The 17,143-nt window shown below is 43.3% G+C and overlaps 1 protein-coding gene across 1 annotated transcript in view; it reads left to right on the top strand.

Annotated features, from left to right (window-relative positions):
- LOC137432197 (xanthine dehydrogenase/oxidase-like) overlaps nt 1–17,143 on the top strand; it is a 289,186-nt gene that overhangs the window by 256,268 nt on the left and 15,775 nt on the right. Inside the window, exons 26-30 of the mRNA XM_078782947.1 lie at nt 7,317–7,508; nt 7,643–7,788; nt 8,281–8,362; nt 15,300–15,395; nt 15,776–15,904. Coding sequence (XP_078639073.1) covers nt 7,317–7,508; nt 7,643–7,788; nt 8,281–8,362; nt 15,300–15,395; nt 15,776–15,904 — 645 coding nt within the window. The remainder of the gene's footprint in view (nt 1–7,316; nt 7,509–7,642; nt 7,789–8,280; nt 8,363–15,299; nt 15,396–15,775; nt 15,905–17,143) is intronic.

Here is a 17,143-nt window from a genome sequence, read left to right as displayed (position 1 = left end):
TCACTGGTAGCAGATACCTGTGGAGCATGATCAATATCATGATCACTAGTAGTAGATACCTGTGGAGCATGATCAATAGCATGATCACTGGTAGCAGATACCTGTGGAGCATGATCAATATCATGATCACTAGTAGCAGATACCTGTGGAGCATGATCAATATCATGATCACTGGTAGCAGATACCTGTGGAGCATGATCAATAGCATGATCACTAGTAGCAGATACCTGTGGAGCATGATCACTGGTAGCAGATACCTGTGGAGCATGATCAATAGCATGATCACTGGCAGCAGATACCTGTGGAGCATGATCAATATCATGATCACTGGTAGCAGATACCTGTGGAGCATGATCAATATCATGATCACTGGTAGCAGATACCTGTGGAGCATGATCAATATCATGATCACTGGTAGCAGATACCTGTGGAGCATGATCAATATCATGATCACTGGTAGCAGATACCTGTGGAGCATGATCAATATCATGATCACTAGTAGCAGATACCTGTGGAGCATGATCAATATCATGATCGCTAGTAGCAGATACCTGTGGAGCATGATCAATATCATGATCACTAGTAGCAGATACCTGTGGAGCATGATCAATATCATGATCACTGGTAGCAGATACCTGTGGAGCATGATCAATAGCATGATCACTAGTAGCAGATACCTGTGGAGCATGATCAATAGCATGATCACTGGTAGCAGATACCTGTGGAGCATGATCAATAGCATGATCACGAGTAGCAGATACCTGTGTAGCATGATCAATAGCATGATCACTGGTAGCAGATACCTGTGGAGCATGATCAATAGCATGATCACGAGTAGCAGATACCTGTGGAGCATGATCAATAGCATGATCACTGGTAGCAGATACCTGTGGAGCATAATCAATAGCATGATCACTGGTAGCAGATACCTGTGGAGCATGATCAATATCATGATCACTAGTAGTAGATACCTGTGGAGCATGATCAATAGCATGATCACTGGTCGCAGATACCTGTGGAGCATGATCAATATCATGATCACTAGTAGCAGATACCTGTGGAGCATGATCAATATCATGATCACTGGTAGCAGATACCTGTGGAGCATGATCAATAGCATGATCACTAGTAGCAGATACCTGTGGAGCATGATCAATAGCATGATCACTGGTAGCAGATACCTGTGGAGCATGATCAATAGCATGATCACGAGTAGCAGATACCTGTGGAGCATGATCAATATCATGATCACTCGTAGTAGATACCTGTGGAGCATGATCAATAGCATGATCACTGGTAGCAGATACCTGTGGAGCATGATCAATAGCATGATCACTGGTAGCAGATACCTGTGGAGCATGATCAATAGCATGATCACTGGTAGCAGATACCTGTGGAGCATGATCAATAGCATGATCACTGGTAGCAGATACCTGTGGTGCATGATCAATATCATGATCACTAGTAGCAGATACCTGTGGAGCATGATCAATAGCATGATCACTGGTAGCAGATACCTGTGGAGCATGATCAATAGCATGATCACTGGTAGCAGATACCTGTGGAGCATGATCAATATCATGATCACTAATAGTAGATACCTGTGGAGCATGATCAATAGCATGATCACTGGTAGCAGATACCTGTGGAGCATGATCAATATCATGATGATTAGTAGCAGATACCTGTGGAGCATGATCAATATCATGATCACTGGTAGCAGATACCTGTGGAGCATGATCAATAGCATGATCACGTGTAGCAGATACCTGTGGAGCATGATCAATAGCATGATCACTGGTAGCAGATACCTGTGGAGCATGATCAATAGCATGATCACGAGTAGCAGATACCTGTGGAGCATGATCAATATCATGATCACTCATAGTAGATACCTGTGGAGCATGATCAATAGCATGATCACTGGTAGCAGATACCTGTGGAGCATGATCAATAGCATGATCACTGGTAGCAGATACCTGTGGAGCATGATCAATATCATGATCACTAGTAGTAGATACTTGTGGAGCATGATCAATAGCATGATCACTGGTAGCAGATACCTGTGGAGCATGATCAACAGCATGATCACTGGTAGCAGATACCTGCGGAGCATGATCACTGGTAGCAGATACCTGTGGAGCATGATCAATAGCATGATCACTGGCAGCAGATACCTGTGGAGCATGATCAATATCATGATCACTGGTAGCAGATACCTGTGGAGGATGATCAATATCATGATCACTGGTAGCAGATACCTGTGGAGCATGATCAATATCATGATCACTGGTAGCAGATACCTGTGGAGCATGATCAATATCATGATCACTAGTAGCAGATACCTGTGGAGCATGATCAATATCATGATCACTAGTAGCAGATACCTGTGGAGCATGATCAATATCATGATCACTAGTAGCAGATACCAGTGGAGCATGATCAATATCATGATCACTAGTAGCAGATACCTGTGGAGCATGATCAATAGCATGATCACGAGTAGCAGATACCTGTGGAGCATGATCAATAGCATGATCACTGGTAGCAGATACCTGTGGAGCATGATCAATATCATGATCACTGGTAGCAGATACCTGTGGAGCATGATCACTAGTAGCAGATACCTGTGGAGCATGATCAATAGCATGATCACTGGTAGCAGATGCCTGTGGAGCATGATCAATAGCATGATCACTAGTAGCAGATACCTGTCTAGCATGATCAATAGCATGATCACTGGTAGCAGATACCTGTGGAGCATGATCAATATCATGATCACTGGTAGCAGATACCTGTGGAGCATGATCAATATCCTGATCACTGGTAGCAGATACCTGTGGAGCATGATCAATATCATGATCGCGAGTAGCGCAGATACCTGTGGAGCATGATCAATATCATGATCACTGGTAGCAGATACCTGTGGAGCATGATCAATAGCATGATCACTGGTAGCAGATACCTGTGGAGCATGATCAATAGCATGATCACTGGTAGCAGATACCTGTGGAGCATGATCAATAGCATGATCACTGGTAGCAGATACCTGTGGAGCATGATCAATAGCATGATCACTAGTAGCAGATACCTGTGTAGCATGATCAATAGCATGATCACTGGTAGCAGATACCTGTGGAGCATGATCAATAGCATGATCACAAGTAGCAGATACCTGTGGAGCATGATCAATAGCATGATCACTAGTAGCAGATACCTGTGGAGCATGATCAATATCATGATCACTGGTAGCAGATACCTGTGGAGCATGATCAATAGCATGATCACTAGTAGCAGATACCTGTGGAGCATGATCAATATCATGATCACTAGTAGCAGATACCTGTGGAGCATGATCAATATCATGATCACTGGTAGCAGATACCTGTGGAGCATGATCAATATCATGATCACTAGTAGCAGATACCTGTGGAGCATGATCAATATCATGATCACTGGTAGCAGATACCTGTGGAGCATGATCAATAGCATGATCACTAGTAGCAGATACCTGTGGAGCATGATCAATAGCATGATCACTGGTAGCAGATACCTGTGGAGCATGATCAATAGCATGATCACGAGTAGCAGATACCTGTGTAGCATGATCAATAGCATGATCACTGGTAGCAGATACCTGTGGAGCATGATCAATAGCATGATCACGAGTAGCAGATACCTGTGGAGCATGATCACTGGTAGCAGATACCTGTGGAGCATAATCAATAGCATGATCACTGGTAGCAGATACCTGCGGAGCATGATCACTGGTAGCAGATACCTGTGGAGCATAATCAATAGCATGATCACTGGTAGCAGATACCTGTGGAGCATGATCAATATCATGATCACTAGTAGTAGATACCTGTGGAGCATGATCAATAGCATGATCACTGGTAGCAGATACCTGTGTAGCATGATCAATAGCATGATCACTGGTAGCAGATACCTGTGGAGCATAATCAATAGCATGATCACTGGTAGCAGATACCTGTGGAGCATGATCAATAGCATGATCACTGGTAGCAGATACCTGCGGAGCATGATCACTGGTAGCAGATACCTGTGGAGCATAATCAATAGCATGATCACTGGTAGCAGATACCTGTGGAGCATGATCAATATCATGATCACTAGTAGTAGATACCTGTGGAGCATGATCAATAGCATGATCACTGGTAGCAGATACCTGTGGAGCATGATCAATATCATGATCACTAGTAGCAGATACCTGTGGAGCATGATCAATATCATGATCACTGGTAGCAGATACCTGTGGAGCATGATCAATAGCATGATCACTAGTAGCAGATACCTGTGGAGCATGATCAATAGCATGATCACTGGTAGCAGATACCTGTGGAGCATGACCAATAGCATGATCACGAGTAGCAGATACCTGTGGAGCATGATCAATATCATGATCACTCGTAGTAGATACCTGTGGAGCATGATCAATAGCATGATCACTGGTAGCAGATACCTGTGGAGCATGATCAATATCATGATCACTAGTAGCAGATACCTGTGGAGCATGATCAATAGCATGATCACTGGTAGCAGATACCTGTGGAGCATGATCAATAGCATGATCACTGGTAGCAGATACCTGTGGAGCATGATCAATATCATGATCACTAATAGTAGATACCTGTGGAGCATGATCAAAAGCATGATCACTGGTAGCAGATACCTGTGGAGCATGATCAATATCATGATCACTAGTAGCAGATACCTGTGGAGCATGATCAATATCATGATCACTGGTAGCAGATACCTGTGGAGCATGATCAATAGCATGATCACTAGTAGCAGATACCTGTGGAGCATGATCAATAGCATGATCACTGGTAGCAGATACCTGTGGAGCATGATCAATAGCATGATCACGAGTAGCAGATACCTGTGGAGCATGATCAATATCATGATCACTCGTAGTAGATACCTGTGGAGCATGATCAATATCATGATCACTCGTAGTAGATACCTGTGGAGCATGATCAATAGCATGATCACTGGTAGCAGATACCTGTGGAGCATGATCAATATCATGATCACTGGTAGCAGATACCTGTGGAGCATGATCACTAGTAGCAGATACCTGTGGAGCATGATCAATAGCATGATCACTGGTAGCAGATGCCTGTGGAGCATGATCAATAGCATGATCACTAGTAGCAGATACCTGTCTAGCATGATCAATAGCATGATCACTGGTAGCAGATACCTGTGGAGCATGATCAATATCATGATCACTGGTAGCAGATACCTGTGGAGCATGATCAATATCCTGATCACTGGTAGCAGATACCTGTGGAGCATGATCAATATCATGATCGCGAGTAGCGCAGATACCTGTGGAGCATGATCAATATCATGATCACTGGTAGCAGATACCTGTGGAGCATGATCAATAGCATGATCACTGGTAGCAGATACCTGTGGAGCATGATCAATAGCATGATCACTGGTAGCAGATACCTCTGGAGCATGATCAATAGCATGATCACTAGTAGCAGATACCTGTGTAGCATGATCAATAGCATGATCACTGGTAGCAGATACCTGTGGAGCATGATCAATAGCATGATCACAAGTAGCAGATACCTGTGGAGCATGATCAATAGCATGATCACTAGTAGCAGATACCTGTGGAGCATGATCAATATCATGATCACTGGTAGCAGATACCTGTGGAGCATGATCAATAGCATGATCACTAGTAGCAGATACCTGTGGAGCATGATCAATATCATGATCACTAGTAGCAGATACCTGTGGAGCATGATCAATATCATGATCACTGGTAGCAGATACCTGTGGAGCATGATCAATATCATGATCACTAGTAGCAGATACCTGTGGAGCATGATCAATATCATGATCACTGGTAGCAGATACCTGTGGAGCATGATCAATAGCATGATCACTAGTAGCAGATACCTGTGGGGCATGATCAATAGCATGATCACTGGTAGCAGATACCTGTGGAGCATGATCAATAGCATGATCACGAGTAGCAGATACCTGTGTAGCATGATCAATAGCATGATCACTGGTAGCAGATACCTGTGGAGCATGATCAATAGCATGATCACGAGTAGCAGATACCTGTGGAGCATGATCAATAGCATGATCACTGGTAGCAGATACCTGCGGAGCATGATCACTGGTAGCAGATACCTGTGGAGCATAATCAATAGCATGATCACTGGTAGCAGATACCTGTGGAGCATGATCAATATCATGATCACTAGTAGTAGATACCTGTGGAGCATGATCAATAGCATGATCACTGGTAGCAGATACCTGTGGAGCATGATCAATATCATGATCACTAGTAGCAGATACCTGTGGAGCATGATCAATATCATGATCACTGGTAGCAGATACCTGTGGAGCATGATCAATAGCATGATCACTAGTAGCAGATACCTGTGGAGCATGATCAATAGCATGATCACTAGTAGCAGATACCTGTGGAGCATGATCAAAAGCATGATCACTGGTAGCAGATACCTGTGGAGCATGATCAATATCATGATCACTAGTAGCAGATACCTGTGGAGCATGATCAATATCATGATCACTGGTAGCAGATACCTGTGGAGCATGATCAATAGCATGATCACTAGTAGCAGATACCTGTGGAGCATGATCAATAGCATGATTACTGGTAGCAGATACCTGTGGAGCATGATCAATAGCATGATCACGAGTAGCAGATACCTGTGGAGCATGATCAATATCATGATCACTCGTAGTAGATACCTGTGGAGCATGATCAATATCATGATCACTCGTAGTAGATACCTGTGGAGCATGATCAATAGCATGATCACTGGTAGCAGATACCTGTGGAGCATGATCAATAGCATGATCACTAGTAGCAGATACCTGTGGAGAATGATAACAATCACCTAAATTGGTGAGAATCGTATCCAAAACAGCAGAACCCCTCGTGATCCTAACGATTTGTGACATTAAGGTGTGTTGTGTTAACAATCCCCTATCTAGGTCATTGAAATCACACATAATGATGAAAGAAACGTTATCCTGAGTGTTACGAATGTTATCATCCATTGAAATAATGTGATCAATTTGCTCATTTTATACTGAAACAAGGTGGTGAATAAAGAACACAAACAAAAATGCTTCTCAACAATCGAACAGAGCCAGAAGACCTTCGATGCACCCGCACCACACTCATACGTCTGCACCTGTGTTGGAAGCATTGTTAACCATCAAAGGTGTCACCATCTGTTTCTTCATTTGTGGACTTGGTTTTGAGTTGTTGTTTTTCAAACCGCCATCAGGTTATGCGAAGAGCTGTGGTTCACGTCGACAACTGTTACCACTTCTCCAACGTATCCATCTGTGGTCGTGTTTGTCGGACGAACTTGCCATCCAACACCGCCTTCCGTGGATTCGGGGCACCACAATCCATGTTCATCACCGAGACTATAATATCGCAGGTGTCTACAGCCTGTGTGCTTCCACCGAAACAGGTAATATTGTTTGAACAGTGACTTGCTTTCTTCTCCAGATGTAGCTTGGTCTGAGTATCAGAAAAGGCAGGATTGTCCAGCTTACCTGTTCCCAAGCCTTGCTTTGTCAAGCTAACCAGGTGTTCTACTTTCAGGTTAGAGAGATAAACATGTACGACGAGGGTGATCAGACAATCACTGGACAAGTGATGGAAAACTTTCCGATCCGCCGCTGCTGGGAGGAATGCCTGAAATCTTCAGATTTCTCTCAACGTCAAAATGCGGTCACCACCTTCAACAGGTAATCAGGCTTTTCGATAGGTAACATACTTGTTGATAATTATCTTATTTTAAAGCAATCCACACTTGATACACTATCTTTGTTCAAGTTATCGCTCTAATATAACCATTCCGACAATATAACCACAGCACTTGATTGCTTCTGCCATAAATTACACGCATTAACATTAAGAGTGGGAATAGTGCGTTTGGCCTGCTTTTCCCAAAATATATAAATGCGGGTGGGATTTTCGTGTGTGTGTGTGTGTGTGTGTGTGTGTGTGTGTGTGTGTGTGTATGTGTGTGTGTGTGTGTGTGTGTGTGTGTGTGTGTGTGTGTGTGTGTGTGTGGTCGTGTGTGTGGTCGTGTGGTCATTCAAACCAATGATAAACTTATGTACTGCAATCCGACACCATTTGGCATAAAAGAGTATGCTGTATTAGAGGATTTCAAGGCATGTTTCTTCCTGATATAATAACAAATCTGTTGCCTTGTCAATCATCCTGACCTGCAGGCAGAACCGTTGGAAGAAACGCGGGATCAGTATAATCCCTACAAAGTATTCTCTGGCCTTTAATGAACCCTTTCTCAATCAGGTACGATCAACTGTGGTGAATGATGCATATTACGAGGGTCAGCATCAGTTGGGATGAACCCAGAGCTGGGTTGGTGGGAATGAACAACTTATTGAGATATCCTGCTCTATATCATTTTTGGCCCTATCTTTCAATGGTGGACAATCACTTTAAAATTATAGGATCCGGATCTTCCCCAAAATCCAATTAATTCGTCCTTGCCACACATCCAGTGTGTCCGCAAAATTTCTTCCGAATCCGCCCACAACCTTTTGAGATATCCTGCTCAAAGACGGACAAACAAGAAGGACGTGGTGCAGAGCACGGTACTTGCAAAATCCACCTCTTCCCCCCAAAAAAGTTGCCATTGATCCATCAAATTGTCCATTTCATTAAGAATAAAATTGAAGATCTTAATCAAAGCTGGGGTTAATCAGATTAAAATTGATGATGTTTCAGATGAAAATTGATATTAGAAGTTTGACCTTGAGTTAACCTTTGACCTTTTGACCTCAAAAGTAGTTGCTCTCCCAATTCAGTGATGCACTATGCAATTGCTTTATCATTTTCAGGTTCATCTGATGAAAATGGACGAATTTTCAGATGAAAATTGATGATTTTATCAGTTTGTCCTTGAGTTGACTTTTGACCTTTTGACCTCAAAATAGTTGGTTTCCCAATATAATGACTCAATATGCAAATGTTGTTCAATTTTATCGTCAATCGGATGAAAATGGCAATTTTATAAATTTGACCTCAAGCTGACCTTTGACCTCAAAATCAATAGGCATCTTCCTTATGACGAACTCTACCATCTGGTGAAGATTTGAGAAGATCGGTTTAAAATTGTGACCTGTAGGCGATTGATAAACAGACAAAGAGACAGACAGACAGAATAACGAACAAGACCAACCAATATACTTGAATAATCTTCGATTTTGCAAGTAACAAGAAAGAAGTACATTGCACGATACTTGTGAAATCTGAATAAACAATAGTTGCCATACAACAACAACAACATGCATTTTAAAGGCCATTTTCCCTGCTAGAGCGGGGGTTAGCCTTGCGGTCCCCATGACAATCTTCTCCATTTTGCCCTATTTTCTGCATCTCTCCTTGTTAACCCCCTTGCCCGCATTTCTTCTTCCACCATCTTTAGCCAAGTCTTTCTCGGTCTTCCCCGTCCTCTACTTCCTTCTACAATAATTTCCATCACTCTTCTCAACCAGTCACTTTCATCCTTCCTCAACACATGACCAAACCATCTCAACCTGTTTCTCTTCACAGCATCCATCACAGGCTCTATTCCCATCATCTTTCGTAATTCATCATTTGTCTTCCTCTCTCTCAACGATACTCCACACATCCACCGAACCATTCGCATTTCCACCCTTTCCAGCCTTCGTTGCTGCTCTACGTTCATTACCCATGTCTCGCTCCCATAAATCATAACACTTCTCACACATGCAGCATAAACCTTTCCCTTCAGCTTCAACGACACTCCCCTCCTCATCAGCACACCACTCAGTTCCCGAAACTTCTTCCGTGCACATCTCACTCCAGCAACCGTTGCCGAGTCTGATCCACCTTCTCCATTCAGCACGTCTGCGAGGTAGCAAAATGTTTTCACACCTTCCAGCTTCACGCCGTCTCCAAGATCCAACTCAACATTTCCTCCATCTGCAGCTCCCTCTGTGCACACCTTACACTTGAATGTAGCTGCCACACTGGTTAATGACCCTCTCAGACCACTACATTTTTGATGAACCCACTCAGCGCACATTGTACATTGAATGGAGTTCACTCCGACACCCTTCCTACACACAGCACAGGGCCACTTCCCAGTTCTTTCCACCTCACCACATGCTTTACCACTTGCCATCACCTTCGTCTTTCCGATATTCACCTTCAGACCTTTTGTCTCCATACATTCCTTCCACTTGTTCATCTTTTCCATCAGTCCATCCATACTTTCCGCAATCAACACCAGATCATCTGCATACAACAACTCCCACGGTAAACCCTCCTTTACGTTCTGAGCCAGCACCTCCATCACAGCTAGAAATAGTAGTGGACTTAGTACCGACCCCTGATGCACTCCCACCTTCACCTCAAACTCACCACTGTTCCCGTCCTTCGTCCTTACAGCTGTGCGCGCTCTTTTGTACATTGCCATCACTACTCTGATCAACCATTCCTCCACTCCTAACTTCCTCAATGCCCATGTCAATACTTTGCGTGGAACCCTATCGAATGCTTTCTCCAGATCAACAAACCCAAGAAACAACTTCTTCCTCTTCTCCATGTACTTCTCCTGCAACTGCCTCACAATGAAAAGCGTGTCTGTCGTTCCTCTTCCTGGCATAAATCCAAACTGCATTTCGTCGATCTTCACTTTCTTCCTTATAACATTTCCAGTTGCCATGGAAACAGCAATTTGTTAATTAGGAAAATTTAACCTCTCAAGTGTTTTACCTCATGGAATGTTGTGCATAACAAATTTGGTTGATACATTTTCTAATTTCCATCTAATAGGTGTTTTACATGTTTGGATGGCATTGACCTTGACCTTTGACTTATGTTACCCATATTTTACACACATGTACTACACATGCATACAAATAACATGTGTAAGTTTCAAACTGATATCTTGAAAAATTCCTTACGTTTGGCAATAATAAAATCACAAAATAATCCCTTTTGATTATAATGGGGAGGAATTGTCATGGATACCACTTTCTCTTTCAGTCCAGGGGCCTGTGTATTCCCTTGGGCCTGAAATGTTTATTTTGTTTCATGTGTATAAATATTTTATTTATAATGTCAGGTCAGGTATTCATGGCAGCGTGTCGCCGCATCCACTTTCCGATGGTACTCCAGGAGCCCCCTTCTCGCCATCCTCCAGGCTGATGCCTGGCCCATCCCTATCTCGTTGAGATACCGATCAAGTTTATAATCTATCTATAATTCCAGTAATCTCTGTGTGTATGTATGTATGTATGTATGTATGTCTGTATGTCTGTGACCGCTGTTTCTCGACAACCACGGGTCCGATATACTTTAAACTTGCCAGGTATATTGCTGGGGACCCGAGGATGTGCCTTTTCAAGGTTTCATATTAATCGGACAAGTAGTTAGCGAGCTATGTCCAAAAAACGATTCAACCAATCAGAGAGCAGCGAGCTATCACGTGTGCCGAATGTGGCGAACAGACTCTGCCTCGGACGGCACATTTGAGAGCGTATTCATTTATTTCACGTTGGCAAACTATGTTGGCGTTAAACTATGTTTTAAAACTAATTAAAACTACTTTGCGATTCTTTCGCTTTCCTGCGCGTTTGTGCACGCTATGGCGATTTCTTTACCAAACTCCGCAAGCCGTTCGCTTTGGACCAAACCATTTCATGTAAATAGAGGGGGGGGGATTGTCACCGTACTCGCAAGCCGTTCGCTTTGGACCAAACCATTTCATGTAAATAGAGGGGGGGGATTGTCACCGTACTCGCAAGCCGTTCGCTTTGGACCAAACCATTTCATGTAAATAGAGGGGGGGGATATAATTTTAGATATATATATAGTACGGGCATGCCCTAGTGTTTATAATGTGGATAAATGAAAAAACATGGGTACCAATTTTTAAAAACTCATTCATGTAATTTTACTGTATGAAATTGACCAAAATGACATCGAAATTCGATTACATAAGTAATCGAATTGTGAAAGATATTACACAAGTAATGTCAATATTGTGGGAAAATGAACTAGTACTACATACAATACTTAGTGATTTGGCTCAACAAGTGAATGTCAACATTAGATCGGCAGATGTACAAGCTCAAAGATTGTTTAAATGACCGTCAAATATCGAAAGCATCGGTGTTACGGGTCTTTCAACGACACAGTATGTATAGGCTTCATGCCTTCATGCCTCACCTTCAGGCCGCTTCAGACAAATTAGCCCAGGTTTCTTAATACAGTACCATCGTCTTCATAATAACAAGGAAGAGCAATCAGAGATTGCAGACCCTCGCCAGGACGTGTTTTTAGTGGTTTTTAAGGCTTTTGTGTTAAAACAAATATGGCGGCCGAACCACGTGACCCATGACGTCATCATTATTGTTTTTCTTCACCAATTTATCCAAAGATGATGCTCAAGAAATTTCATCTTGATCGGATGAAGTTTTGTACTTGTCGAATTATGACATCATAATGGAGGCACCTATGACATCATCATTAACATATGTTATTCCACATGGAGAGTTCTTTACAATGAGCCATGTCTCAATTTTTTCATTGCAGCGCTTTCGGAGATTTTTTTTGTTTTTTGTTTCGGATACGTTTTTCTGTTTTTTCCAAAATGGTGCCTGTACCACGTGACCTATGACGTCATAATTGTCATTAAACCATTCTACAGGAGGAGGTGCACCTATGGTGAAAATTTCCCGTCAATCGGACCAACGGATGCAGAGAAAATCATATTTCTTCTGTGCGGACAAACAAACAGACAGACAGACAGACAAAGAAACAAACAAATGCAATACAGTCTCCTCTGGCGAGGGTAAAAATAACGTTAATAATAATAATATCGTAAATATAATCGTAACGCTGCAATCTCTTTGTCGTGACTGCAAAGTTAGTGGATTGAAGCGGTGTATGGTTGGTTCATTGTTGACTCAATGTAGAATAAACCAGTGTCTCAATACAATATGTTCGTTTCCATGGTGACAGACAGATTGGAGACTTAAAGTACTTCGAAAATATTAATACTTACATTATTTGCTAACTGGTATCCTCACCCAGGTCACACTGTCCTCTTCAACTAAAGTATAAAACAAGGCTGGCTACGCCGCTCTTAGACTTTCGGTCTTGTTTTTGTAAATCTTGGGTGGTGGTGTCCTCTGATATCTCACCGTCGATCAGTCCTTGGTTGACTCTTCCAAGTAACTCTTTTTTTGTCTTGGATATATTTTAGGACATCAACATTGGGATCACATAAATATAGCAGATGGGCAATTAGTGTTTCCCAGATGGGGGCATGAGGAAAACGGAATCCACAACTTCCATTGCACCTGCAGGTGGCAGAATGCACATGGCTTTGAAGTTTGGTTGACTCTTCCGTGACTTCACATGTCTGATATCGGTCAATAAATTGACAGATTTCCTCATCAGTATTTGTCCCAATGTGTGGTGCATTCTTCACCGAGATGGTATGGGCGTGTGGAGATCCTCTGGCCTGGAATTCAATCCGGATGAAGTAATCACTGACGTCACCCAACGGGCTGGCCTTGCCACACACATATTCATGGAGGAATGTGTCAAGGCGGTATTGGAATTGTCAGGCTGCGGTAACTGGATTAGTTCGCAACCACCTAGATTGAGTAGATCTAGCCATGTTGACGGGCAATGCTCTGTATAATTTCTGGACACGGCATGTCTGCTGCTGACAGTCAAAAACTGATGCTGATGACTCCACTCTCTGCCGCTCCATACCTCATCGCTCAAATCGGCAGTCTGCAGCCTCCTCACTCTCTGCAGACCTTGACCAAATCACAGACTGGTCAAACAAGTGGAACATGTCTTTCAATCCTGACAAATCTCACACTCTTACTATGTCTCTCTGAAAAGACCATCTGGAAAACCCTCCCATCTACTCTCAACAATCCTCTCCAAGAAGTTCTGTCACTCAAGCTTTTGGGTCTCACGATCTGCCATTATCTTTCCTGGGAAAACAACATGTCCAAGCTGGACTTCAAAGCCAGTCAGCGACTGGGCATCCTCCGTCGTCCTTTCTGGGTACACCTGGGCTCCTCACCACCTGCAAGGCTTTCATCCACAACTCAATGGAATACTGCTCTCCTCTCTGGGCTGGTGCTCATGCCTCACACCTAGCTCGGCTTTACGCTGTAGAAATCAAAGCTTTCAGGATCATTGAAATCTCCCGTGATTAAGCTGATTCTGAGGGTCTTTCACTCGCTCACCGCAGACAGGATGGTGGACTTTCTGTCTTCTACTGACTCCTCTCCGTCCTTGCTCCTCCTGGTCTCCCCTAAAAGTCTGTGCTCTGTCCCCCAAATACTCCTAAAGGACGCACAAAATCTGCCTGCAACCCTCTTCTGGTGAAATTGCCAAAATCAAGACTCTCTGCTCACCTTCACTCTTTCATTCCTCTTTTCTCCCGCCTCTGGAACAAACTCCCTCACTCTATTCAATCCCTCTCCACCCTCCAGGTCTTTAAAACAGTTGTTCACCACCATCTCCCCCATACAAAACCTTGATCTTTTCTACCCCTTTTAATGCTCCCCAAATGCACCTCCTTCAAATTCCATTTTCTTTCCTGAAAGTCTTAGTAGTGTCCATCTTGTTTATCCCGTGTACCCCCTGCCGAGCGCTCTCCCTTCCATAGATCTCCCGATGTCCCTGTTCTCTATTATTGATGTGCTTCCCTCTCTCCCCCCATATTGTCTACCGCTCTCTTTATTATATTTTCTATGTGTTCACTCTTATAAGAGCCTCGACTTAATACACCAAAACACCCTCGTTTCCATAGCAGGGTTTAACATATTAAAAAGTTCACTTCACTTGACTGACCCCCATATACTGACTCCCATATACTGACTCCCATATACTGACTCCCATATACTGACTCCCATATACTGACTCCCATATACTGACTCCCATATACTGACTCCCATATACTAACCCCCCTATATTGACTCCCATATACTGACTCCCCTTTACTGACTCCCATATACTGACTCCCCTATATTGACTCCCATATACTGAGTCCCATATACTAACCCCCCTATATTGACTCCCCTATATTGACTCCCATATATTGACTCCCATATATTGACTCCCATATACTGACTCCCCTATATTGACTCCCATATACTGACTCCCCCCATATTTGGTATTTCTGATGTTGAGGAATCATTTTACTCTTTGTGTTCCATTTCAGGGTGGTGCTCTTGTTCACATTTACACCGACGGATCGGTCCTTTTGGCCCACGGAGGAATAGAAATGGGACAAGGACTCCATACCAAGATGATTCAGGTAGATGGTGCTAATTGAATTATTCAATGTGTGCAATTCCTCAACCTCCAATAAAACTGTCAGTGTTGCTTCCTTTTTTTATATCTACCTTTCCCCATTAACAAGTAACAAGTCGAAGGAAGTGCAACAAAAGGTGCAAATCTGAAGGAATGACCAGACATGACCCTATTTGAATACAATGTGCGTCAGGTTTTACGTAGGAGCACCGATTGTGGTGGAGCCTTACCTTTTGTATCAGTTACACCTGTTTCATTCCTCAGGCAGAGCCCAACGCTAAGGAAATGCAGCTGTTTTTCTTCACTAAGTGTGCATCATAACAGTTATACCTGGTAGGTAAGCAGCATATGTTACCTTCATCATTTCGTTATCCACCCATTCAGGTAGCTGGGCGCTGTCTTGGATTACCTGTGAATCGCATCCGGATTGCAGACACGTGTACAAATTCTGTTCCCAATGCCTCACCATCAGCTGCCTCCTTCAGTACTGACCTCTATGGAATGGCCCTCATGGTACTTTTATATTTTTGTGCTGCTAAGGTGAAACGAATGTTTAAAGTGTTGTGTTGTGGTTTAAAATCAGGAATGCTGAATACCTGACTCGTACATTTTATTAGCCCCGTTGGATTAGTCCGAAACGGGGGCTTATTGATTGGGCCTACTCCGTCCATGTGTCCGTGCGTCCGCAACCATATCTCGGAGATGTATGGACCGATTTCCTTCATATTTGGCAGAAAGACAATACATGATGGTATGCATAAGCACATCATGTTGTTTCGTGATGCGATCAAAGATGGCCGACTGGCGGCCATTTTAGTTGTAAAAAAACCTGATGTTGAACACATCCTCAACCATTTCTCGGACATGCATTTACCGAACCTGTTCAAACCTGCAACTCAGACGAGGAATAATAGCTTACATATGCACGTAATTCTTTTTACAAGATGATCTTTTAAATCTTTTAAAATTTAAAGCAAAAGTTCAGATCCAAGATGGGCGACTGGCGGCCATTTTGTTATTTAAACGTGTCCCCAACCATTTCTCTGCATGACAGAACCGATTTTGTTCAAACTTGGCACAAAGACAAAACATGAGAGTGTACATATACAGAAGATTTTGTTATGTAATCCGATCAAAGATGGCTGATTTACAGCCTTTAACTCTACAGCAAAATTACTAAAACCACAGGTGCTGTGACGTTTTATTTATTTTTCGTTCTGTTATAATAGGTGTAACAGACATTACCATATGCACCGAACATTCACATTTCTCAGAAATCCGTCTAGTCTTGAGATGCAATGAGGGGAGAGTGAAAGAGAGGGAGAAGGTGTGAGAGGAGGAGGGAGGAGTGAGAGAGGAGGGACACATAAATATTTTGTTATTGTGGCGGACACGAAAGCTCACTGGCGTTAGGGCATCATTCCACGCACCAAGTGGGCGGCGGCCACGCCCGAGGGGTAGGCGTGGCCGCGGGATATACACCGGGCGCGCAGCCCGGAGCGCGCCAGTGCTACAGTTGAGCTCGTTTAATAAAGACTCTTAAACTCACCGCGTTGTCCGCTTCCTTCTTGTTGTACAAGCAAGCGCGCATAGCACCGCACTTCATTGGTGACTCCGACGTTCTGGTCAGCCTTCGCTGACCACCCGAATATGCCAACGCAATGGCAAACAACGCGGTCCAAATGAAACTCCCCGAGTTCTGGGAGACGCAAGCCGAAGTCTGGTTCCTGCAGGCAGAAGCCCAGTTCCGAC

The sequence above is a fragment of the Myxine glutinosa genome, chromosome 8 (genome assembly GCF_964187855.1).
Source record: "Myxine glutinosa chromosome 8, kmMyxGlut1.1, whole genome shotgun sequence".
In the NCBI taxonomy this organism is placed as follows: Eukaryota; Metazoa; Chordata; class Myxini; order Myxiniformes; family Myxinidae; genus Myxine; species Myxine glutinosa.
Note: the sequence above shows the minus strand (reverse complement) of the source record. Positions and strands in the feature narration are given on the sequence as shown.